At 39.5% G+C, this 26,037-nt stretch overlaps 2 protein-coding genes across 5 annotated transcripts in view; one reads left to right on the top strand and one right to left on the bottom strand.

The window, feature by feature from the left end:
- The window catches only part of LOC146873173 (autophagy-related protein 16-1-like), a 257,007-nt gene that overhangs the window by 45,451 nt on the left and 185,519 nt on the right, over window positions 1-26,037 (top strand). The window lies entirely within an intron of this gene.
- The window catches only part of neo (ZP and PAN domain-containing protein neyo), a 164,282-nt gene continuing 140,233 nt past the window's right edge, over window positions 1,989-26,037 (bottom strand). For all 4 annotated transcript variants that reach the window (XM_085664868.1, XM_085664870.1, XM_085664869.1 and 1 more), the window contains 3 exons: window positions 15,867-16,203; window positions 14,293-14,958; window positions 1,989-8,050 (listed from right to left, as the gene is read on the bottom strand). In XM_085664868.1, the coding sequence (XP_085520994.1) occupies window positions 7,481-8,050; window positions 14,293-14,958; window positions 15,867-16,203 (1,573 nt within the window). In that variant the 3' untranslated portion in view covers window positions 1,989-7,480. The remainder of the gene's footprint in view (window positions 8,051-14,292; window positions 14,959-15,866; window positions 16,204-26,037) is intronic.

Below are 26,037 nucleotides of genomic sequence, written 5' to 3'. Positions count from 1 at the left end.
TTTTGGTATTTAAAATATTTATGAACGAGTAGGTGTAAGATCTTCAATAGAAATAGCAGGAATTTTGCATATATCGTTGTTGAAAATTCATATCGTAGGGATAACGAGACATTTAGTATAGCGTATTTACCGTAGAAGAGAAAGGAAATTGAATGGACAAAAGTTGTCGGATTTGTGCACTTTATCGATTCAGATTCTCGTATTTTACACCGTTTCGTTTGGTTTCTCTTTATTCGATTCTCAGGCCAATGAAATTCTATCTCCCAATAACGTATACAAGAGCGCGAGTAAAGCAGTCATCTTGGAAATTTACATGGCTCACTTTTAGCTCGTGCTGCACGATGCGCTCGATATTGACTCCCTCCACCTATCGAGTTTCTCGTCGTTTCTCATGGATGCCGATCCTTTCTAACTAGTCACGTCTTCGTCTCGCGCCACGAAGATCGACCATTATCCTGGGAGATTCGATTTTAAGAACACGCTAAGTGCTTCCGCCTGTCATCGAGCTAGCGATCTTTATTCGAAAATATGATCTTAACGAGGCCTCTTATTTAAAAAAAAATTTCGTATACATTCAACGATATTAGCCGAAATTATATATCATTCGTTAGCAAGTAAATTATATTGTATAATTAATTAAAATGAAATAAAACAAACTAAATAGTTCATTTATTGTTTTTCATACATTAAATTTAGACCATGGATTTAGAATAAATACCAATTTTTATTCGAATCTTTTTGCCAAGCAAATGTTTATCATAAAAATATATCAGAATCAGTATGACTGTATTATTTCATGTAATATATGGGTCAGTAAAACGATCCAATTTTTACCGGATGGTCGTAGATAAAAATAGTTGGTTAAATAACACGTTAAATAATGATACTGAAGATGATTTTTTTTGTCGTTGATTATATCTTTAACGTCATTAAAAATCTGCATTCATTTTTTTGTTTTTCTTCTTTCTTTACCGCTTTAATTTAAAACGACATTATTCCAAGAAAACAGGAAATGTAAGATCGTCTTCTTTACGAGGTAAACGATCATCTGCATCATTTTTTACGAGAGGAAAAAAGATCCATCAACGTCTCTCGATACACGCATAACTCTTGTACTACCTACGCACACATAATTCACGCCTTTCAATTCGGCCATCCGAGGAAGGAGGTAATACTTAACGTAATAACACGTTGATTGATACATACATGTATACATATGTAAGTAAGTATGTAGAGATAAACGCGTTCCATCGTAATGAATATATATTTATTTCCACCATATTTTAAAATATTTTTTCTCCTTTCTTCGTTATTTTTAACTTTAAATGGTCGACCGTCTGTGATTTAAACGAGTAATTCAGAATCTTTCACGTAATTTGGAACGTTTGCATCGCCATCTTTATCGTTATCGTTATCGTTATCGTTATCAGCTATCTTCTTTTATCGCTATCGTAGTTCATATAATTTTCTTTGATTGGAGATGAAATAAAAGGAGTTGGAAGAATAAAAATTAAAGGAAATCGTTAGACTTGAGTAAAGTGATTTAACTTACCTGTCATGAGATCGTTCGAATATCTCTCTTTCTTTCTTTTCACCTTTTACATTTTTATTTTTATAACTCTGTCATTTCGAACGTACAAACTGACATAATTTGCAATACGAAAGATCGCGTTATTATTAGTATTAATATTATTATTAACTCCAAGAAAACGGCCAGATGAATAACTATTAATGACGGAGGGAGCGTTCCCTTTCTCTCTCTCTTTCTCTCTCTCTCTCTCTCTCTCTCTCTCTCTTAATTATATCCCATTAGCAGAAAGGAGGTTCTTTTCGTTCTTACCTGAACGTCATGAAGTTAGCGTCTTGTCGAGAAAAACAAAGAGAAAGAAAATGTCTGGAACAATCTTCTTGAAAAATTGACGATTTGCTGTAAACGTGAGAGGAAACAAAGAGGTCTTAGAAATGAATCGTTCTCGTTTCTTCGTTATAAAATGGGCTTTATTTTCTCTGTACCATATATGCTATGTACAACGTTTATTGTTACGGTACTGACAATGTATGACGCCGGCCTTTCTCGGCGATCAAGGATACGTGTCGATAGTATAAAAAAAAAAAAAGTAGAGTGAGAAGAAGATAAAAAAGAAAAAAAGAAGTGGCGAACGAACCATACGCATTCGTATATTACCTGTCGACGAGTCAATTGATTTATTTCGTTCTTTTTTAAATGGATTTTTATCCTGATTATTATTATTATTATTATTATTATTATTATTATTATTATTATTATTATTATTATCATTATTATTATTATTATTATTTAAAAATACGAACAAATGTAATACGAAGGACATGTAAAGAAAAAAAAAAAAAAGAAAAAAATAAAATAAAATAAATGCGAAGAGAAATGGTCGTGACAGGAGTGCATATATACGAAGTGCTTCTCTTATTCGATGCTCGCGTCGCTTGTTCTTCTTTTTTTTATTCGTTGCTTTTATATCATTTCCGATATAGCAAGATTATTACGTTAACGTAGTAAAATAAATAAGCGATTACGCCCGGTGCGCCGATAATAATGTACGAAGGCTCGATCGTCGGGTAAGCTCTGTACGTGACGGAATTATAAGCGATTAAAACGTTTCGATTCGGCTCGGAAATGGACCGTGTCAAGGCCCATACGAATCCGGAATCGATGCTGAAAGCTGGAAAAGAATTATCTGGGATTCGTAATGATTATGAAAAAAGGGACGCTCGAGGGGATAATCGTTTAACGATCATCCCAATCGGCATGATGCGATGAAGCTGGAAAAACAGAAGGAGGAGGAGAGAGGACATACATATATACATATATATATATATATATATATATATATATATATATATATATATATTCGTATGAAAAGAAGGAGAGAGAGAGAGAGAGAGAGAGAGAGAGAGAGAGAGAGAGAGAGAGAAAGAGAGAGAAAGGCATATCTTGTCAAGGTACAGAACAGACTCGAACTTCTCGAGCTTTACCACACTTTTTTTCTTTTCTTTCCATTATGACGAAGCATAGTCGCGCACCTCAGGCTCGAGGACAAGCACTTACGTCTTTACGTTTGCGAATACTTATGAGGGGTAATAAGGAAGTGTAAGAAGATAAAAATAGAAAGTGATAGACAAGTGAGAAAGAGGGAGTGAAGTAGCGAGTGATGGAAAACAAACGTAATGTTTGTTAAATCGTGAATAGCTTAGGTTTGTGCACATTGGTCTCTCGGAAAAAAGGAAAGAGGAAAATGAAGAAAGGGAGAGAGTGCGGCTGGGAAATATATTCGTATAAGCGGAAGGCGACAACGCCAACGTCGACTGTTTCGCGCGGCACTACCCTTTTCTCTCCCTCTACGTATGTTTCGTGTACGGAGAGAAAGAGACATAATGTACGTATGTATTTACGTAAACAAGGGAAAAGTCCGGAGGAAAATTTCCAGAAGCGCGGAATCGTCGTCGAATTTTTCGAGCGGTCGTCCTCGAGCCCAATATTATTACAACCATTATCATTATCATCATTATCAATATTATTATTATCATCATTATTATTATTATCATCATTATTATTATTATTATTATTATTATTATTATTAATATTATTAATATTATTATATTATAATCATAATTATCGTCCTCGACGTTTTCCTCTCTTTATAAAATAAAAAAAAAAAGAAAAAAAAAAAGAAAAAAAGACTTATGCGATAATATTAAACGTAGTAATAGTTAATCGATATATCATTGCTTGCACGTTTAACTCCCATCGTATACGACGTTAAAAAAAAAAATAAAATTGGGAGGGGGAATAAAGTAGTAAAATTAGTTAGTTAGTTAAAAAGATATCTTAGAGTCGACGGAATATCGGCAGTTTCCAATGAGTTGAATCAAACGTTGCGCGTTTTCTCGCTCTTTCTATTCTCGATTGCGCGCGATTTCTCGTTCAATCAAGTCGATGGAAAGTGCTCGTACCTGTGATTTCCACCTTCGTTCTTTTTTTTTCTTTTTTTTTTGCATTATTTTCTTTTACCACTATTTACTTACTCATATATTGCTACTTGCTTATGCGTACGACTTAGACGCGAGAAATTATTATTGTGCTTCGTTCTCTCTCTCTCTCTCTCTCTCTCTCTCTCTCTCTCTCTCTCTCTCTCTATCACATGAATTAAATCGATCGATCGACCTTTCTTGTATTTTTTTCTTTTCCTATTTTTTCTTTCTTTTTATCTTTTCCAATATCGAAAAGAAGCAGGCAATGATTAGAAACGAAGGAATAATGTTCTCGCGTCTGATCGTACACCGGCAAAAGTGCACCGTGCGATTACGTTTCTAACAAAAAACGCGATGGCTGGGCACGCGTTTCGCGATATTATTGAGATATTAGGTTCGTTTATTAACGACGAACAGGTATTTAAAAAAAAAATAGAAAAATTGACTCTACCCTCTCACCACAAAGCAGATTGAATATACTACCATCTTGCGTTAGCGAAAAATACTTATAGTTATCGTAATTGAAAGCGCTCTTTTTCGAGCTTTGACGCTCGCGATTAAGAAGAAAGAAAAAAAAATATATATAAAAAACTCATTAGGCACCATCAGTCGGTATTTATTTGTGTATCGTACTATAGTATAGTATATGCAAATGTATATTTATATATATATATACTATTTTGTTATTGTTGTTAAAAGAAAAAAAAAAGCAAACAGATGAATAAGCGTAGAAGGGCCGGCGGAAAAAATCGTGGAATGAAATAAAGAGCACCTTCTCGTGAGCGAAAAATCAAGCAAGTCAAATTTCACGGAGGAAGTTTGCGATTTTATCGAGATAGAGAGTGGAAAAAATAAGCGAACTAATCGTGGCTTGGCATCGACAATAATAACAAAAAAAAAAAAAAGAGAGGAAGACGAGAAAAAGAGAAAGAGAGAGAGAGAGAGAGAGAGGAGGGGAGAGAAAGAGAAAGAGAGAGAAACGAAATTTTGTTTCTTGTAGATGGATGAAAAGAGAGAAAAAGATTTAACGTAATTTTTTTAAACGGCCAATTAAACTTTCATGTCTTTTTCTCTTTTTCTCTCTCTCTCTCTTTCTCTCTCTCTCTCTCTCACTCTCTCACTCTCTCACTCTCTCCCTCTCTTTTTCTTTTTCCATTTGCCTTGTTCTTCAACGTGCTCCACCCCCGCTTCTTCCTGTCTTCCTCGTAAATTATATATAATCCGGTCGACACGGCGATTGAAATCATTACTGACGGCACGAAAGTAGAAATTTATAAACACGCCGTGACATTGGGAATACGCGTAGAGATAGAAAGAGAGAGAGAAAGGGTACGGACACGGAGACTACATTTCCCTAACGTTGAGCGTAGCGGACAGGTAGTCATTATCCACGTATTCCACTGGTTAGATACATACGTACGGGAATAAACCACGAGCACGCTTCCCTCGTTTCCACCGTAGACAAACGTCAAACAGCAGAACAATTCAAAGTTCGGGTAACTGTAAGGTAAATTCCTCTATGGCAACCCGCTTTTCATCTCTCTTCCTCTCTCTATCTCTGTCCCTCTATCTCTCTCTATCTCTCGTCCTTTTCTATTATCGTTCACCCTGTCTGTTTGTCTTGACTAGCGTATTCTAATCTTCAACTTTCTCGATTAATTCGATTTCCCTACCACTTAGAGAGTAACGTCGAGAATCGACCAAGTCCCTTCGATAAGGTTAATCGATCTAAATTTACCTAGCGTAACTACCATCGCCTATGCTGAATTTCGATTGCTTAGCCACTTTGTTTTCTCCTCTCTATCTCGGAAATTCATATTAGCTTCTGTCTAGATGTTCGTTCGAACTATAATCGCTTCGTCTTCGCGCGAAATTCGAATCAGTGTCGAGCAAGCAAAATCTTGATTACGAGAATTTTCTTCGTTCCTAAGGGAATATTTTCTATTTTGCCGATATCTATTTTTCTCTCTCTCGCTCTCTCTCTCTCTCTCCCTCTCACTCTTGAGAGCGAGAGGACGACGAATACGTCGTCTCCAGATTGATAAGGTCACGCGTCGCGATGTAAATTAAGCCAGGCAGGACGGAGATGCAGGACGTGGCTAAGGTTCAGTTCGAAAGGGGAGAGATCGAGGTTACGTGAAGGAGATGGCTATCTCCGATGTGATCCAAAGCTACCCCCATCCTCCACCTCCTTCTACTCATCCTGCGTCTCTGTCTCCTGTAGACCTCCCTTCCGTTCACCGGCTGTGGGTACATCCAACCCTATCAAGTTCTACCCTGCAAGCTTAGCTTAGCCTCGAGACACCACAAGAGGCAATTAACCTTCCGCCAACCCCTTTGCGCGCGTACCACCCCTTCTCAACCATGTTTCCCCCTCGTTCTCGCTTCTCCTTCCGTTTCGAGCTGCTCCAACCGATCTCTCGCGCCTTCCTTGGCCCTCCCATCGTTACACCCGTTGATATCCTACTCGGAGCATCTGCATAATCACGCTCGATTCCCAATGCTAATTAGAGTCCATGGTGCGGTACCCTATCCTACGTAGCAAATACACGTCGACCTCCATCACCTTCGGAGCCGTGCCACGCCTCGGCTCCACGCCCGCGCATATTGCCTCGGGAACGAAGGGTTAACGAGAAGCAACCGGTTTGTTGGAAGAAGAAGGACAGACATCACCCCCATTCCTTCCTCTTCTTTTCTACTTTCTTTTATATTTTCTACTTTCGTCTTCGTGCTTCTTCTTTCTTTAGCCTGGAACGACCGATCGAACTTCTTCGTGAAAGTATCAGCCAGCCATTCTTCTCTTTCTCATTTCCTTCCCTTCTTTCTTTTTTTCTTCACTTCGAAAGCTCGATCGATCGATCGTTCCTTCGTAGAAAATTACGATAGTCTAAGCATTGGCAAATTGGATCGAAGATGCACGAACGTAAGACGCGCGATTAAAGATAGCAGAATTCGATCGATCGATGGCTTGGACGGAAAGCAACTTGGAATCATGGACATACACACTCAGATACTCTGTTTACTAATCTCTTTTTTCTTCGTCCGTCCAAGCCGTCGTACTTAATATCTATATTAAATCAGACTGCGCCGAGAATTTCGCGCGATTCCCGAGTACAAGGTAACGGACAAGTGCCAAGCGAGCTAAAAAAAGATTCTGTAAAAAGAAGAAGGGGAGGGGGAAGATAAAAAAAAAATAAAAAAAGAAAGAACTAATCGAGATGATGAAAACGGGATGCAACGGGAAAAGGATAGTATAGTAAAACTGGAGAATAGAGAGGGGGGGATAAAAAAAGCATTAAAAATTGTCCGTTCGTCGTGACAAAAGTCGGGACTCGCGCTTCGTGCGTCATCGTTAATTACTCGCCGTACGGTAATATCGGACAGTTTACTACGAATGATCAAGACGCGATAAGAGGCGAGAAAGGGCGTAGATCGAAGAGGGTTGAAAGATGACGATGTAAGTCTTTCGACTTCAGAAACGACGTCCGGCGTAACCGGCGTCATATAACTTACAGAGACTATCGGTACGAGCTGAACCAGGCGAGTGCATGCCTGGCACAGATACCGATACCGAGAGGGCTTCCTGATGTTTTAACATTTGTCGACGCCGTTGCCAGGTAAAGGTCCATACTGCGATTATGGCAATTTGTGCAACGAGGAAGACCGTACCAGCCACAATTGCCTCACCAAGATTTATGCAAACTCCCATCGATGAGCCATTAATGTCTTCGGTACTTTCGACGAAGACGGTGTCCCGCGTAGCCGACGTGCCGTTCGATGGTTTCCCTTCTCGTTCGAATCCAAACTTGTCTGTAATTTGGATTGATTGTACCAACAGTAGATCCTCTCGGCTTTGCGACGACGAGGTTGAACGACGACGACGACGTCGACCGAACGAGATTACTGATCTTAGCTCGCCCGTAGCCTCTTCCTGATCGCACTGTACCGGTTCGCAACTTGGCATGCAGGGTGTCACCAATGCACGGAACTGTACCACTTCCGAGCTGGGAAACTTGAACGCGTCGAAGTGCGACAAAAGTATCTGAAAAGAAAATATCAGACGAACGTAACGTAACGATAAAAATATATTTATGGTTGGTGTAGTCGTTAAAATAGGATCTTAGAAAATTAATCATTTTTCAAGGAGATTTCACGATCCCTTTCGAAAACTCAAACTGCCAAGATCAAGGAATAAGTAATAATAAAATTTAACAACCCGTACCGGAACGGTACGAGACTTTCCCTTTACAACGAATCGTTAAACTAAAATCACCGTAGAAGGTTCGTCGACTTTCGAGCAGACGAAACGACGCTCTTACGAATCACAAAAAACTCTGTAATGAGTGCCGATCATTAATTTGTACGCACCATAATGCAACGGAAGAGAATGCGAAGATGTTTTTTTTTCTTTTTTTTTTTATGGCATCCAACAAAAAAACGAAGAATGTTATTGAGAAAAGTATCAAAATTAGATAATAGTAATGGGAGAATAAAAAGGGCGGTGGGAGGGAGGTGGTGAGAGAAGGTGAATTACGTCATATTTGTAACTTTTTGTGATACGGTCACGTGTTTATTTCTCATGACTCGTGGTCGCGAAAATGTGGAAAAATGAAAAACAAGAGAACGAAAAGATGAAGGAGGAGGGAGGATGAGAAAAACGACCACCGAGCGTGTTTACGGCCGTGGAAACTGTTTTTGTTGGGGGTCTCTCGTAATTCGTACACGCTCGCGCGCATGTAAGACCGGCCGACCGAAATAAGCTTTGTCACATTTATCCTGAAATTCCTGAAAGCAGTCCTCGCTCCTCTTGCCCTCCTTCATCCTCCTTCCACTTTCTCGCAACCGAGGAGTTTCGTTTGTAGCCGCGAGTATAACGGGTAATCTTATCCATACGTTACGCTCGCACAAATTCACGAGCGAAAATCGAAAAGAAAAAAAGGTAAAGAGAGAGAGAGAAAGAGAGAGAGAGAGAGAGAGAGAGAGAAGAGAGAATGGTTTTACTGAAAAAAGATGGTTTTACTTATTGTTGTAAAAAAAATTGAGAGATAATAATTGTCAGAACGCGCAAATATCTATTAAATTAATTTGTGCGTGCTGGACCACGAGAATTATTGATTACTTAACGTAATATACGTAAAAGAAAGAGAGAGAGAGCCGATGTTTAAAACTGGTTCTTTCCTTTTATACGGCTGTTTCAGCACGGTTTTTTGTTCTTTATTAAGTAAGGCCGTATAACAGCAATTATATGAGATTATGACACGATGGAGAAGAGCTATAGTTGAGTTTCGTTTTTATGTTGGCAATTACCTACGAGAAGCTGAACGTACTCTATTCCTTCCTATCAATCTAATAATTCTTCTCTTTCGTCTCGATTGAAGTGCTTTCGCTGATAAATACTTAGAAAATTCAATCGGATACGGGAAAATTTATCGTCAAAATCTCGTAATCGATGATTAAAATATCTGGATTGATTTGAAGAAAATTGAACGAATCCGAATTGAAAAATTAGTTCGATCATTGGAGTTGATCGATCGAGAAAGAATTTTCATTGGAGTTTTCCCTAAAGGTAAAATTTTTATTAAAATCTGTTCACCCTTCTTTTTCTTCGTCGATTAGTCAAAAGGCTCTTGAGAATAGGTACGCGGTTAAGCGCCACGCGCTCTACCACAGTTGTCGCTGTCGTCGTTGTTCTTCTCCTCTCTTTCTCTCGTTGTAGTCTCGAAAACTGGTTTCTCCGAGCATTACCAAGTTCATCGTATTTACACACCGGGCACGTACATTATCGGTGGAAGTAAGACATTAAAATATGCTTCGTTCCGTGTACAGCTTCATTTAACCGCACTTCTTTGGTTTACTCGGCGTGTAGAGATGAAAGAACGGACAAACGAACGAATGTACGAACGTACGAACATATGAACGAACGAACGAACGAACGTACGAACGAACGAACGAACGAATGAACGAACGAACGAACGAACGAACGAACGAACAAACGAATGAACGAATGAACGTATCGAACGGCCGAAGCTTTATTAACTCGACATTATCTCGTTCAGATAGAACAACGGAAGGATATGCTTTGCGTCTGAACGCAAAGAGAGAAACACAGAGAGAAAGATAAAATGAAAGACTCGAAGAAAGGTCGGTGAATTTGAAGGGTGTAAAGAGAATAAGGAGGAAGAAGAAGAAAATGAGATCAAGGGAGACCGAGATGGATGTTAAGAAGAAACGAGTTCATGGCATCTGGTACACGTCGTGACTTCGAATGCGAAGGATCGTCGACGATGACAAAGAAACCAATGACAGCTTGAGAAGTCCGTTCATAAATGCAGGATCTGAAGGTATTATTCTTCAAACGGCGTATCTTTGACGCTCGTTTCAGTGACGTTGAAATCTTTTCTGTCTTTATTAAGTCACTTTCCGTGTTTCATTTTGATCTGTTACGAGTTTAAATCGAAAGAAGAGAAAAGGATTTGATTCTTATACGAAGCCGATCAAGAATTAAAATTATTTTTTAATTTTTTTGCTTCTTAAAGATTACTAAAAGTAGCAAGATTTATATCGTTCTCTCCGAGAACGTTCTGTCAAGTGGCGAAAATGATTTTCGTCGATAAAAAAACAAAATAAAAAAAAAAAAAAAAAAGAAAAAAAAAGAGAACAAAGCTAAAGGAATACGAAGCCACGGTACTTTATCACGAGAAACCATTTGTGTCTTATAACTCCGTACGATCTTTTGCGTGCACCGACAAATCGTGACGACGATATGCGACTTTGTTCCACGCAAATATCGAGCCATACATTTTAGCCATACAAATATCGGAATTTCTCGTAACGTAAACGCACCAATATGTTCGCGTCAATGCGAAATGAAAATCTTTGATCTATGATTTCGTTCTTTTCTCGAAAAGACATTTTTGATCATCGAATTCAAATATAAATTCATTTGTTCGTTTGAACACATGCGCGTATGATTTGGCGACGATTAGTCGATGGATTCCATTTTCTGAATGATCTTTCCATGGATTTTCTCTGAAAGCAGTCTGTTTGAAACGTTATTCTCGATAAAAGAATCGCGTGGTCACATTTTTGACGTTTTATCTTACCTATCAGGGCAGACTATTCTTCTACCTTTCTTTCTTTCTGACTCTTCGAGTTTCAATCTCAAGCTTGAAGATCTCGCTTCTCTTTCTCGATAAAAGATTACGTTTCAGAAGAAGGTCGGCAGCTGCGAGACGCCGAGAAATAATTTCGTCGAAAGGTTCGTTGAGCCCAACGACAGTAATAACGTTTGTAGTAGCTACGATTTTTCGTTTTGGAAAACTTTTCCAAATGGTCGATGTTACGTACCATTGTTTAAACAACGAGCATCGTTACGCGTTACACCGAACCGAAAAAAGAAAGACAACGAGAGAGAGAGAGAGAGAGAGAGAGAGAGAGAGAGAATCAGAAAGGAATTTTTAAAAAGAGAAGATTTTTTTCCTTTCTTTCTTCTTTTTTCAGTCTTTCCTTCTCTCTGACGACTTTTCGATGGTCATTGTTGTAAACAAATGGAGGAATGAAAGGAAAAGAAATAAAAAGAAGACAAAAGAAAAGAGAAGAGAGAGAAAGAGAGAGGGAGAGAGAGAGAAAAGGATAAATAGAAAGGTTGGTAGAGAAACGTGTCAGACGAAACTCTACACGTTGACGAGTTAAACGATCTTTCTCGTTTAGAGGTAGTCAAACCTACCCGTATATACGTCCATTACCAAGTCGTAATGACGTAGCCTGCGTGAAACGGCCTTGTCACGTCACGGAATGCGATCGTCAACGTCGTCGAATACTATATCAAAATGTCGTTGCCTCGCTAGATTTTATCGTGCTCGCGTACGTACCCCAAGCTCAGCGAATAACCTCCCACTTCTTGTATTTCACGAGTACCAGATAAAGTCGCCAAGCGGTGAACGACGCGTTTTATTTTGAATTACGATTCTCCGTGTACGCTGGAACGGGTTTTTTGTTCAATTCCTGAGTTACTTCGAACTGAAGCGAACGAAAACGTCGAATTCCTTCGAAAAGCAACGTTCTTCTTGCGCTAATATTTCTTTTCCTCATTTCTGTCATCGAGATGTTTGCTCGTTAAAAAGTACCGGGAGAATTGTTACGAAAGTATTGTTATTCTATAAACGAACTATAGTAAGTATTTCACGAAAGAGGAAGAGTCCGTTCGGAAAAGAAAATCGATCATTAGGAGGAGTCCTCAATTCAACCAAGTCATTCCTCGTCTTCGGCCGTTGCAACATTGCCATCATCGATGATATACCTGCCCGATTTATTTCTTACCATCGCGTTACCAGATATAAATTCACTCTTCGTTTCTACCTCGGACTGTTATTACTTGATAATAAAGCGATATTGCGCCGATCTTGCCGCGGCGCGAGCTAGCAAATGACGCGGAACGTTGATTTAACGAGCCAGCCTGCCCCTTGTACGTTTCTTTCTCTCTCTCTGTCTCTCTCTCCTCCGCCCCCCTCTCTCTCTCTATATCTCTCCTACTCCACCTATCGCTTCCCCGCCCCCACCATTCTCTCCTCATCTCGTACTTTCATCTCCGACCTGTCACGATCGTAACGATACACACGCTCGTTTTCTTTCCCGGTACATAAATCGAGAAGGCAAAGCCTCCGCCGGATCGATAAAGATCGCAGCCCTCCAGGAGACGAGGACGATCGACGAGACGTTTGCTAATAATTTCACGAGGAAACGACTATTTACTTCCTCGTAATATGCCCTGAGAGGAGACCTTTATTAGCGTTTCTTTCATTATGTTACTCGATGTACGATTCTGTGCAATTAAGACTCTCCTTGGCGAAGAGGATAATCGGACTCGATGTGAACCGTTAATAATTCCCTCCTCTGCTCTCTCTCTCTCTCTCTCTCTCTCTCTCTCTCTCTTCTTCTTCTCCCTCACCTACTCAACTCAACTCTTCGTTCGAGCGGATAAACCAAGATTTCTTTTCCCCTTAGGTTCAATCATTTCCTTCCAATCGTATCCGTATTAACAGAACGAGAATCCACGAAAAAAATTTTCTAATAGTTCACCGGCTCGATTCAACTCCAATCGAGAATAATTTCTACGTTTTCGCGAAATTGGTGACGGTAATAATCGTTTCTACAAGCAGCAAAGACTTGCTCGTCAAGGGCATGTTATCATCGAAGCCGACATCGAGTTGGATGACGATGGCAGCGGCATACCGCTCAACGCGACCTATTATGGTACAAGGAAATTGCTTCCCGTCGTAAAATCCATCGAAGTGATTGATTAGCATAAAGGTAAAGAGAGACTGGCTGACTCGTGCCTGACTGCTTCCACTCTATCTCTCTCCGTTTCTATCTCTCTCTCTCTCTCTCTCTTATTTTCTTTCAACTAACCTCGTCAATTCCTGCAGAATCTCCGTTCAATATTCTAATATCCATATTTGAAATAAACCATCTTGTCCCCTTAAACCTGTCCTACACAAGTACCAATATTATCAACGTTAATGGTCGTCTAATCGTCTTGTCGTTCGCGTGCACGGCCTCTCCAAGTTGTTCACTTTGTTATTTTAACTTTTTTCTGTGTTAGTTCATCCTTTTCCAACGCTGTAATATTGAGTTCTAACATTTTTTTCTTGCCAGGCAAAGTGTCAAGATATAGGAGAAACGATATTGACTTTTTGTTAAGAATGTAAAAGCGGTCTTTGGTGTACAAGTATCTTAACGTGACTTGTTTGTCATGCAAGTACCTCGTCGTAAACCTCGAAAGAGTGAGAGAATAGAAAGAACCTTTGTTGTGACGTTCCTGTGATTAGATACGAGAGGTGATAATATCGCTGGCAATCGGATGAACGATAAGAATCAACATTCCTGCGGAACGATAACTTGTTAAAACAGATAGTGAACACCAATCGCGTTTACCTTCTTTACTATTGCAAAGAGGAAGAAAAAGCCCTCTATGTCAAAGAAGTGAATGTAAAAGAAGCAGATATGAACGCGGATGACGAAGCGTAAGAAAGAACACCTTGTTTACTTTATAGTATCGTCTAAGATGAGAGCGTTTAGCTTTTCCTAGTCGTTGTAATAGTCGTTCCCGTGGTAGACGAGCTTGTTGGAACATTACTCGTTACCGGTATTATTAGGTAGTTATATGTGTCCGATGAAGTAAGCGAAGAAAGACTATTATGGCAAACGCTGACCCAAGAGGGTTGTTTTACCTAGGAATAACAGGAGTCGTAGATGCGATGTGCTAAGATATAATGGAGAACTCACCTTTCCGGAGGTTGCGGATTTGTAAAGAGGTCCCATGATCACGTGATCGGTAGGACAACCGTCTGAATCGATCAGAACGATTTCGCTGGAGTCGACGCCGTCCATAGCGACGAGTTCTCGGACGAAAATCTCGTAGGGGCTGTTGGGATCGAGAATCTCGAATTTGAGAGCCAACGGGTCGCCGACTTCGGCAGAAGGGATCGCCTCGTTCCCACTGCGATCGGTGATCTTCATCGCTACGTTCGGAGAATCGACAATCACTTCTTCTGATAAAGCTGGCGTGATGTCACCGTGCACGCCGAGATCGACTTCGTTCGAAACCGTCTTATTGGTCAGATCGTATTGGCAGGTCACTGCGAGGCCAAGGTCAGAGCTTGTCACGATCGTGTCGTGATGCTGAATCACAACGTCATTCAGATATCGGCCAAGTCCCTGCTGTCTAATGTTGCATTCGAGATCGTCGTAAGCCATTCGGAGTTCGAATTCAAGAGCTCCCTTCACATCCTGCACGCATGAATTCGGCGATCCCTTTGCATAGACTTTTCCATAAAAGAGTTTGCTAGTTTGAATTCTGGTTACCATATCTCCAGCTCGGCAATCGATTGTAACATTATAGCACGAACTCAGCTCGTATGTCGATGCTTCTGCCACATCCAAATAGGGTTCCTGAAATCATTGATATATGTAATCCTTCGTTAATTAGTCTTTCTTTCCCAACTAATAATACGTTCTGACGAAACGAAACGATAAATCAAATGAACATATCTTATTTGAATTAAAATAAATAGACATATTCGTTCGGATAATAAGCAAATTTCTCTGATATTATTTATAAATTTCTCTGATTATCCATAAACGATCATTTGTGTTTATCAATTGTGCATATCAAATTTTGTTAATTCATAGATTTTGAGTTTCATAATGATATAACTGAATATCTATATCATCACGTAAAAATGTGTGAACGCTACGAATAATTAAATTTTGAAAAGCAAGCAATTTCGTTTCGTTCATTGATGGTAGATTCAACGAAACGTTAAATTACATATTTTCGATTTGCATTTATCTTAATACCTATCCATCTAGAGATTATTTTAATACGAATTACTTTTATGGATTTACGTTTTATCATTGGTTATACTATTTCCTACGTTCACGAATGCATCCTTGGAAAACGAAGTTTCTCTTCTTTCTTTTCGCTCCAGAAACGCGACTGCAAAGGCTCGACGGACAATGCATCTGCGGTGGAAACTAGATTTTCCGCGAATACGTTCTACGGTAGACCGTCTCGATCTGTTTTACGCGTACTCGATGTAATCGGGTTTTACGGAAAGTCTCTACTGTCCGTTCTCTATATCTCCGTCTAACACGATGAAACGAAACAAATAGAAAATTCACGAAATCTTTCTCGGTCTCGGAATCGTTTTCAACGTTTTTAAAAATTTCTATATCAACGTTAGATCTGAAATTTTATCCTTTTTTTTTTTTCTTTCTTTCTTTCTTTCTTTCTTTCTTTCTTTTTTTTTTGTTTTTTTTTTTTTATATTAGGCATAACAGCACATCGTGGTTCTTACCTGAATGTCTGAAAGGGTAGCTCTAGAATGATGACTAAGGCGGCAAACCATATCGCCGGTATCACCGTAATCATAAGAATGGCAACGGAAAGGCGAATTCAAGCACAATTCGCGACACTCTTCAGATGTACCAACGTCCTGATAAACCGAATCGACGGTCTTGAGAATACGACCGCTAAGTTTCTTGAATTCACACAATTTTACTGGCTCCTCGACGCAATGATTTTCAAGATAATCGAAGTCCTTTGCTGTTTGAAATGCGCTTGAACCAGCTACCGTCAATCGGTCCATGTCCGAAAGTTCGCAACTTTTCGTGGCATTTGCATAGTTGGCGGATCTGAAAAAATAAAATAATAAAAATAAAAATAAAACTTTATCATAAAAGACGATTTCTATTTTCGATAACAAATGAATCTAAATAACTATCACGACCATCGACATTACATTAACGAGCAAATTAATCGAAAGCAATTAAATGCACCAATTTATATCGATTCAATGGCATTGCCATCATAGAATCGAAACGTTTTTAATTAGAAAGAAAATAGAAGAGAGACCGATAAAATCTCTTTGCGATTGGAACAACAATCGTATATTACTTTATATCTTGAATCGGAACTTGCTTCGCAAGAATCACGACCGGTTTCATTCGCGAAGAGGAAATTTCAACTGGGATACTTTGCGTAGGGATTCGTCGTGAGGCTTGGTCAATACTCTTGGTTACGAACTATCGAGATTTCTATCGTAAAGGACGTAAGCGGTATTAGTACTTCCTTGGTAGGAAGGTCGGATTAGTTACGAGTTCTCGTTTTAACGTTGGAATAACCATTCTCGTAAGCCAAAGAAAGAGAGAGAGAGAGAGAGAGAGAGAGAGAGAGATAGAGAGAGAGAGAGAGAAGAAAAAGAGAAGGAAAGCATAATTGTAAGAGTGACACTCGCCGACGCAAAGTGTATCATTAATTCGCGAATTTTAACTAAGAAACGGAACGGCTATCGGCCAGTGTATATCCCAACGATAATGAAATGTAAATACGTTTGTAGGACTTAACACGAAAGGGAGTTCAGTTAGAGAAGTAAAGAAGAGAGAAAGAGAGAAAGAGAGAAAGAGAGAAAGAGGTCTTAAAGGCACGACGTTATCGGTCGCCCGCGTTCGTTCGAGCATTCGTGGCTTCGAGCATCGCGTGCGACTCGTCCCCTAAGAAAAATCGATTTCTCGAAACGCCCTCGGAACCTTCGCATTTTCTTCTTCTTCTTCTTCTTCTTCTTCCATCAGCCTACGCTTTTTCTTTTACTTATTCTTTACCGAACGGCCTACGGGCTCTTCTTCCATGGAATTACGTAAAGAGAAGAGAGGTCTTAGAAGATCGTAACGGTAGGTAAATGTGCACATTGAGTGCGCCACGCGACCGAATAGAATGTATATTTCACATGTATATACGTACGTACGTGTTCTATATTCATGATTTCTAAAGATTCTTTCATCAGATCTTGATTATTATATTTATAAATTCATTCAGAGGAATGAGATCTCGAGGTTAATTACATTTAGAATGAAGCGTCTTAATTGAGGAACAATCGAACGGTTTATTTGTCGCATATATATATATATATATATATATATATATATATACGATTTATATCCATTTCAATCTAATTGAAGTTTCTTTTTTTTTTCTTCTTTTTTTTTCTAAAGAAAGTTTGCAGAAGATAACGCATGATCTTCTGTATATCGAAAGAAAGTATGTTACGTGAAAGATAAAGAGAAGTAGAACAGAGGATGGCAAAGTTTAATCGCATGGATTTGAAACTTCTCAAACCTAGCATTGTCTCTCTCTCTCTCTCTCTCTCTCTCTCTCTTTCTCTTTCTCTCTCTCTCTCTTTCTCTTTCTCTCTCTCTCTCTCTCTTTCTCTTTCCTTCTCTATCTTTATGTCCTCGCACGCGTATTAACTTCGTCACAAAAGTTAGTATCAGCCGTCGCATACAATGAATCAAAATATACATTCCTAACGGTGCAAGACCAAATTTATTCCACCTTCGCTCTATCGATTTTGGATTATATTGCCTTAAGACTTGAATAATATTCATGGGTTGCACCGTTATGATTTCAATATTCTCTTGGAGCTGTCTCTTTCTTTTTTTCTTACTTACACACCCTCTTCCGTTTACGAAGAGTTGAAAATCACTATACGGCCTTACACGATTCGTTCGTGATAAAACCCCATTGGCTTCCTTCGAGAATATAATCTAATAAACGCAGCCCCCAAAGTTCTTTGGGATTATTGAAAGCCGCCCCCTCTCTTCCTCTTAAACCTAGCATTTCTTTTTTACGTCGACCTTATGCCGATTACGCATCTCTTCCCTTTCCTATTCTTTGCTCGTTTCGATTTAAGTGTAATATTCTATGACAATAATATCGAAAGAATCACAAAAATCTGGTACGATTGACGAAGGATCGAATTATCTATCGGGAATCTTTTCGAATGGATTCTTTTCTTTCCAATTCGATTTTATAGAAAAAGCTTTTATTCTTTCTTACGTTCTAGGAAATATGTAGTTAGGAAGGTAGATATATCGAAGTAGAAAGTTTTCAAGAAGAGAAAGGGATGAAGGTAAGGATAAGGTCCAAAGTGGGATATTATTGCCGGTAGACCCTTTACCTCTGAAAAAGAAACTGAAAAGATACGGGCACTAAAAGCCAAAATCCTCCAACTTTTGGATAGACAGATGATCCCGTATCTTTCTTGCTAAATAATTAATATAAAAAAAAAAAAGCAGGTAAAAGAAGTTTACTTAAACAATACGAAATGCTGGGATCGAATGAAAAACTTGGCATCGTTTCATGAATGAGGTTTTACCTTAACTTCCAACAGAAAAGTGTTAGAATGGTGTTAGAAAAAGATTATTTGGGAATAGAGAAGGTCATAAAATGATATGAATCGACTAGAAGAGCCCGCTGGCAATGTCGCACTAATTAAACTAAAAGAAAACAAAAGGATAAAACTAAGATGGTCTATCGTACGATGATAACGACTTTCTTCTCTCCCTCTCTCTCTCTCTCTCTCTATATATATATATATATATCTTTCCTATTCTCTCTAGCTCTCTTAACGATTTTCTCTTCGAGAATCGGGACAAAAGATATGCCGCCTTCGTCCCGTACAACTTAGAGTAAATCTCGAGGGAAATTTTAACCTCCGAAGCAGATGTTAAATGCGAAGTTAACTTCAGGGAAGTGATGCTCCACCCTCTTTTCCCCCACTCTTCTCCTTCTGTTTTCCTTCTCTCTCTCTCTTATCTTATTCATTTCAATACTCTTTCCTTTTTCTCTTTGGATTTTTCTTTTCTCTCTCTCCTTCCCTCCCTCCCTCTCTCTCTCTCTCTCTCTTTATCTTCTTCAGACACTTTTCCTTAGCGTACTATTCCGAACAAATGGCGAGACAAAAAAGACGACGCGGATCAAGGCGCGGGTGCACCATGGATAAAAGGAAGGGAATAAGGAGGATGAGAAGAGGGCCAGAATGGAAAGGGAGGCGACTGTCGCTGGAAAAGAATTACAAGTGGCTCGCCCCGCTGCATCTCGATGAATCTCAAATTATTCGTCTTCCATGAAGACACAAGTGTTTCTCTCGTCTTTCTTTATTCTTGCACCATTCTATTCTTCCGAGCGACTTCTATCAATACGAAATAAATGGGGAGAGGAAGGGCGACGTGTACTCGGCCTTAGTGACGTCGATGTCGATGCAAGAACGTACAAGTACAACAACGATTCGACGGTGCCGTGTTTCGTGAGTCGATAGAAACAATTTTCTTCGCTTGCGTGCACGCAGAAAGCAAAGAAAAGAAGTTATATTTTTCTACTTTCTCTAACTTTTTCGTTTTCGACTTTCTCGTTGTTTCTTCGAACATTTCTCACGTTATTTATAAACATGTCCGACCGACGCCGACGGCATTTTTCCCGAATTGATCGCAACAAAAGGATTATGGAAAGAAAAATGTGATGTTGGATATATAAAGCGCATTCGATAAACATTTCCGAGCATATAATTCGACGCGTCGACTATATCAAAAGTTTTTCTAAGGGTTTATGTATTCCGATATTAACGATGGCTCTTCGAAAAAAACAAGATGGGATGGCATTTGAGCGAAGGAGGAAGGAGGAAGGAGGGAAGGATGGGGAAAGCGACTAATTTGCATTATTCTTTTGTATCCTTTCCCGAGCGATGGTGTACCGAGCGAATAATCCCAGCAGACACGGATAAGCGTATATATTAACGATTCTCGAGCAAAAAGCGGTTGCTCGGGCGGTCATAGTCGTACGCGCCCAGCCGCGTTTCATATCTGTAACATTATTTATCCTGTGCGCCGAGAGCGCGTAATATCCGAATTAACTAATCAGCTTTAAATTTTCGTGAAGCGGGAAATCTCTTTCTTCCTCTCTCTGTCCTTCCCTCTCTTTCTCTCTCTTTCTCTTTCTCTCTCTCTCTCTTTCTTTCTCTCTTTCTTTCTCTTTCTCTCTCTTTCTCTCTCCCTCTTTGTCTCATGTAGACCAATTTGCAAAAACCCTAGTAAACTTTCGAAAAGCATTCATAATGCTTTCTATAAAAATACTTCGATATTATTATATAATCTTTCATTTTCATGATACCTTTCGTACATATTAATTATAAATTCAAATTACATCTCTATTGGAAAAATAATCGGTTTACAAGATCGTAGAACGTGCGTAATATTCTTTTATCTGTTTTAATAATGCTTTTTCTCTTGGAATTCGATTTCGAATCTCTTCGAGTCATTAATGTACGTATATTCGAAATATTCAGAGTATTTCGGGCACGTTTGGAGATAATGACAGGTATCGATAAAAGAAATAAAAGAGTAAAAATTAAAAAGAAAAAAAAAAAAGGGGGAAAAAAGAGTGAAAGACCAAGCGTAGTATTTTGGTGGTTTTGAAGCAGACCTTTCTACACGAACGTGTTATTACTCGGAAATATACGTCATCGTCTACGCAATCCTGTGATGCATTGCGCGTTCAGCCACGATCACCAGGCGAGACGCCCTCTCTGGGATTCGAAATGCTTTCTCTCTCTCTCTCTCTCTCCATCTCTCTCTCTCTTCCTCTATTCGCCCTTCATTCGAGATTGCGAGTATCTACCAAAGCGAGCTACCCTCTTTCCTCTTCCTCTCTCGCTTCTCGACAAATGGCCACAATTACGTACATGTGCTAATACATGACCCACACTAACAGTTGAGACTACCTCTCTTTCTCTCTCTCTTTCTCTCTCTCTCCCTCTCTTTCTCTCTGTTCTCGTTCTCCTCTCATTCTCTTTATAAGCGAACAAAGTGCAGCACCACAAATTGCCGTTTACTTTCGATGTTCGTGTCCAATCCACCATCTCGTACTCTCTCTCTCTCTCTCTCTCTCTCTCTCTCTCTCTCTCTCTCTCTGTCTCTCTTTTTTTTCTCTAGATCTTTTCCTTCGAGTTACCTCGATGCAACCCCTCAGAAGAGAGAAAGCAGTACAACTCGTTCGTCGACGTGTTATCCACGGGAGCAAAACGGACATCGTTTACGAGCTAGATCGTCGCGCTCTTTCTCAAGCTGTCGTCGTGATTCTTTTCTTCCTTCTCTTCCTCTTCCTTTGTAGCGCTAGCAAGGAGAGAGAGAGAGAGAGAGAGAGAGAGAGAAAAAAAAGGGCGAGAAAAATAAAGAGAAACCAACGGGGACTCTAAGAACGAACTAAGTGGTCCGTTGCTTTTTAGAAATGTTTCTGTGTCTTCTCACAACGGCCGGAGATTTTAACGTCTCGCTTTGTCGCACGCTTTTCTTATCATCTCAAGATAGAAAGAGAAAGAGAGATGAGCAAACAGCATAGCGAGCTCCGCTTTTGAAGATTTATTCTACGGATAAGAAGGATACGTCCGACGATTAGCTTCCACTTTGCATTGCCTACCTATTTAAAAGTTTCCCTTTTATTATACTCTACGAAACAACAATAAAGGTAAAAAGAGAAAGAGAGAGAGAGAGAGAGAAAGAGGAAAGAAAAGAAAGGAAAGGATAAAAGATAAGAGGAGGAGAAGAAGAAGAAGAAGGAAGATCGAAGGAAAGAAAAAGAATAAAAAGAAAAGAAAAGAAAAATTTAATATAGACGATGGAGATCGAGTACATTGAAGGATTATTTCATTCTATCTCACGGCGATCGGTTGCCTTAATATGATTCGTAATCTCATTTAAAAAATAAAAGTATATGCCTACTTCCACCCCTCCCCCTCCCTCTTTTTCTCTTTCTCGATCCCATATGCGAATGGGAATTCGATACGCGATAGATACGTAGAACGATGTTCGTTCAGGCACCGCCAGCAGTTCAAGCGCAATAAGGTATTTGAATTCTCCTGTTTGTAATCGTCGTGTATATTACGGCTATCATAGAGCTATCATGCGTCGTTAACATGCGCCGTTACAAGAACATTCCGATAGAAACGAATGCCACGATAAGTGCGTCCAACTACCGTCCTCTTTACCTTCCTTCCTCTCTCTTTCTCTCTCTCTCTCTCTCTCTCTCTTTCTCTCTCTCTCTCTCTCTCTCTCTCTCTCTTTCTCTCTCTCTCTTTCTCTCTCTCTCTCTCTCTCTCTCTCTCTCTCGTTTTTCTCTCTTTATATCCATGTAACTCTCCATTTCTTTTTTGTATTCTCTATCCCCCTTCTCTCCTTTTCCCTTCGTCGTTCGTTCAGAATGTTACAACTTTCCAAAGCTCGTTCTCGTCGCATCTAGCAGCGACTTCCTTCGCCAGGTTCCCTCTATCTCTGTCTCGTTTCCCCTCGTTCCCCCTGTATCTCCAAGTCGGGAAAGGCCGATTTGCATATGCAAATAGCACGATATAAGTAATTAATTCGCAATCAGAGCGGCGTTACCGTCCCGTTATATAGGAGAGATAGATGCAATTCATTACCCATGGCGATATTTACTAATTAGAAACCGCCCTACCGGTGGGTGGATACCTAACGATTAAAGATTCAGTTCTCGTTAATTATCATTCTTTCGCTCTCCTTTACCTTTTCTGTATCTTCCTTCCGTTTTATTTTTATACGATCTTCTTAAACACCATTCCGATCACGCACGTGGATTCTTGATTGTTACTTTTACTCGTAAAATTATTGTTAAATTTATACGACGAAAGAATTTTCCTTGGTATTTTAATCGATGTTAAAATGAGAGATTGAAATTTAATTGCGTTACGTGCGTAGACGCTTAAAATCTCACTACATTAAGTACTTTCTCTTTCTCTCTCTCTCTCTCTCTTTCTCTTTCTCTTTTATTGCTATATATCTTCCTCATAATTCTACCCAAGTCGTAGCGTAATAGTTAGAACCGAGGAACAGTGAACAGTCAACGAGTAAAAGCTACAGTCGCAGAGTAGCGTACTTTGGCCAATCCAAAAGCAGTAATACGTTTTAACGGTCTTGGATTTTCGCGCCCTTGCGCTTCTCCATGTTTTCAGTGTAACGACGTAAGCGTTCTACTTCGCAATATTCATGGAAGAGCTCGCATGACGAATGAACGCGACTAAAATGAGATAAGGGAATGCTTGCGAGAAGGAGAACGAGCACCGAACCGAAGAGATCGAGGAGAATCTTGAAAATGCTTTTCTTCGAGTAAAAAGAAAAGAGAGTCTTGGTAAAAAGAATCTTCGTAATTCTTTCAGATACGTCGTCTTTAAGTCGTTTTCTCATTTCGTTTTTCGAACATAAACGAAAGAAGGAAATAAAGAAAAAAAAAAAAAAGAAAATAAAAAAAAAAGAGGAGGAGGAAGAAGAAGAAGAAGAAGAAGAAGAAGAAGAAAAACAACAACGAAAAGAAGAAGAAGAACAACAACAAAAGGAAGAAGAAGAAGAAGAAGAAGAGAATGTACGCGGGTGTACGCTCTCTCGCGTAGCAAATTATGTAAATCGAAAACGAGAAGAAAACGGAGTTTGCTATCACGCACGACGCGCTCTCTCACGCGGTATTATGCATGGCGGCGTGGAGAAGAGACTGATAGGCATAGGCATAGGAGGATTGTAAAAGCGAGAGACTTGTAATAGAAGAGGCAGGTAGAAGTCGCGAGAAGAGCGAGAGCAACGAGACAGGCAGGTAAAGTCATGTATTAGGAAGTTCTGCCTGACGGCCATAGCAACCGTACCATTCTCTTGAAGCTCGCCTCGAATGATTTATTCGGATTCACTACCGTTTAAGCTTAAACAAACGCAGAATAAGCTAGAGATAGTGGCCGGTATTCGCCTGCCTCCAGCCCTCACTAGTCCCATCCCTTTCCATGTTTATTCTAACCAGCTGACACATATCGCTTATCCATCGAGTCCTTAGAGAGCCTGTCGCACAGCGGGTGGTTCCCATCCACCAAGATGACTACTAACTTTTCAAGATTACCGTAACAACTTTTAAACTGTTTCGCTTCAGCACCTCTTTTTTATATTCTTCAAAAATTATTGATTATCTCATAGAGCTTTTCTTTAGGTCGGTTGGTTCCATTGATATCTATCTTTTATACTAAAAATTATTATGATGAATAAAATTTTTTGAATATTAAGTTGTAAGATTATATACGATCTTTTCAAAGGATCTTTGAAAGAGAACTAAAAGTTCTTCGGACTAAACTTTGAAAAGTACCACTCTTTACTACTATATACTGCATTCTATTAAGATTCACTCTTTCTTCTTTCTTTTTTTTTTCTTTTTCCTCCTTTTTTTTTCCTTTCTTTCTTACATTGATATCAAAGATAATACGTTTTATGAATATGAAGAACATTCCTTAATCGTTACGAGAAAGGAAGAACGTTTCTACGTTGTACGCTAACTCGCAAAGTCTATGAGGAGACTTTCTCCGTGACGTTTTCTTCGCTCTCTTTTCCTCAATCGTATTTCCTTCGTGAGCGCACGATTCTCGTTGTTACGTCGCAAATAAACGCAGTCTTTTCTTCCTCGAGAAGGAAGTCCTCCATGAGAATAAATTCTTAAGAATCCTCGAGAGAATCACAGGGAACGGTGATTTAATAGGCGCGCCGGAGTCCCGAGTTAGGAATTTTCTTCTTCCTCCTTACGCTCACGAAGCATCATCCAGGAGAATTCGTCGAAGAGAATGAAAGATAGATAGAAAAAGGGAGGGAACTCTTTGACACGGGTAAAAAAAGCTTAGTGACACTTTTCCAATGGTAATCGAAAGAGAAAAAGAGAGAGAGAGAGAGAAAGAGAGAGAAAGAGAGAGAGAGAGAGAGAGAGAGAGAGAAAGAGAGATATAATCGTCGATGATCAAAGAGAAACGATCGAAGTTGAGATTTGTGCGCAACGAATCTCGAGAACTCTATGCTCATTTAATCGCGTTGTAATCAGCGCATACTTTTCTCTCTCTCTCTCTCTCTCTCTCTCTCTCTCTTTCTTTCTCTCTCTTTCTCTCTCTCTCTCTTTCTCTCTCTGTCTCTCTCTTTCTCTCTCTTTCTCTCTCTTTCTCTTTCTCTCAAAGCAGGCATAACGATAAGGAGCTTTCCCAGTTGCATTGCTACAGGGAATTAGAAAGGTAGAAGGGCTGCTAATTAGCAGGCAGCAGCAGCAACATCGTAGAAACCGCAATAGGTAGTGGAAGTGCCGGCGCACAGATCGACGGCAGCATAGCCTTAACGTGCTATCCACGCGTGCCACTGTGAAGTTTAATACGCAACGTCGTAGAAATCCCCTCCCTCTTGATTAACAGAGTAACGCGATACGCTAGAGACGCCGAAGTAATTGAAAGCCTTACTCGAAGGATGATAGCGATGTTACGGCTAATTAACGCTTGCCTATCTACCTTTGGATGATTCTTAGGACGACGAAGACGAGAACGAAAATGAAGACAACTGACGATCAGAGAAGCGTTGACGATGGCGATAGAGAAAATTCTTAAGGGACTTCATTGGTTTACATCTGATGAATGGACTTTCGAATACTGACAAGTGTCATTGCTCTCCATATAATTTTACTGTCTGGTATTTCAAGAAAAAAAGAATACTCTTTCTTTCTTTCTTTCTTTCTTTCTTTCTTTCTTTCTTTCTTTCTTTCTTTCTCTCTCTCTCTCTCTTTCTCTCTCACTCTTTCTCTCTCTCTCTCTCTCTCTCTTTCTCTGTCGATTCGATTCTCTGTCACTA

Source organism: Vespa mandarinia, chromosome 2 (assembly GCF_050613455.1).
Source record: "Vespa mandarinia isolate Hongniang chromosome 2, ASM5061345v1, whole genome shotgun sequence".
Taxonomy (NCBI): domain Eukaryota; kingdom Metazoa; phylum Arthropoda; class Insecta; order Hymenoptera; family Vespidae; genus Vespa; species Vespa mandarinia.
The sequence above is the reverse complement of the archived record's forward strand: the minus strand, read 5'-3'. Positions and strand labels throughout refer to the sequence as shown.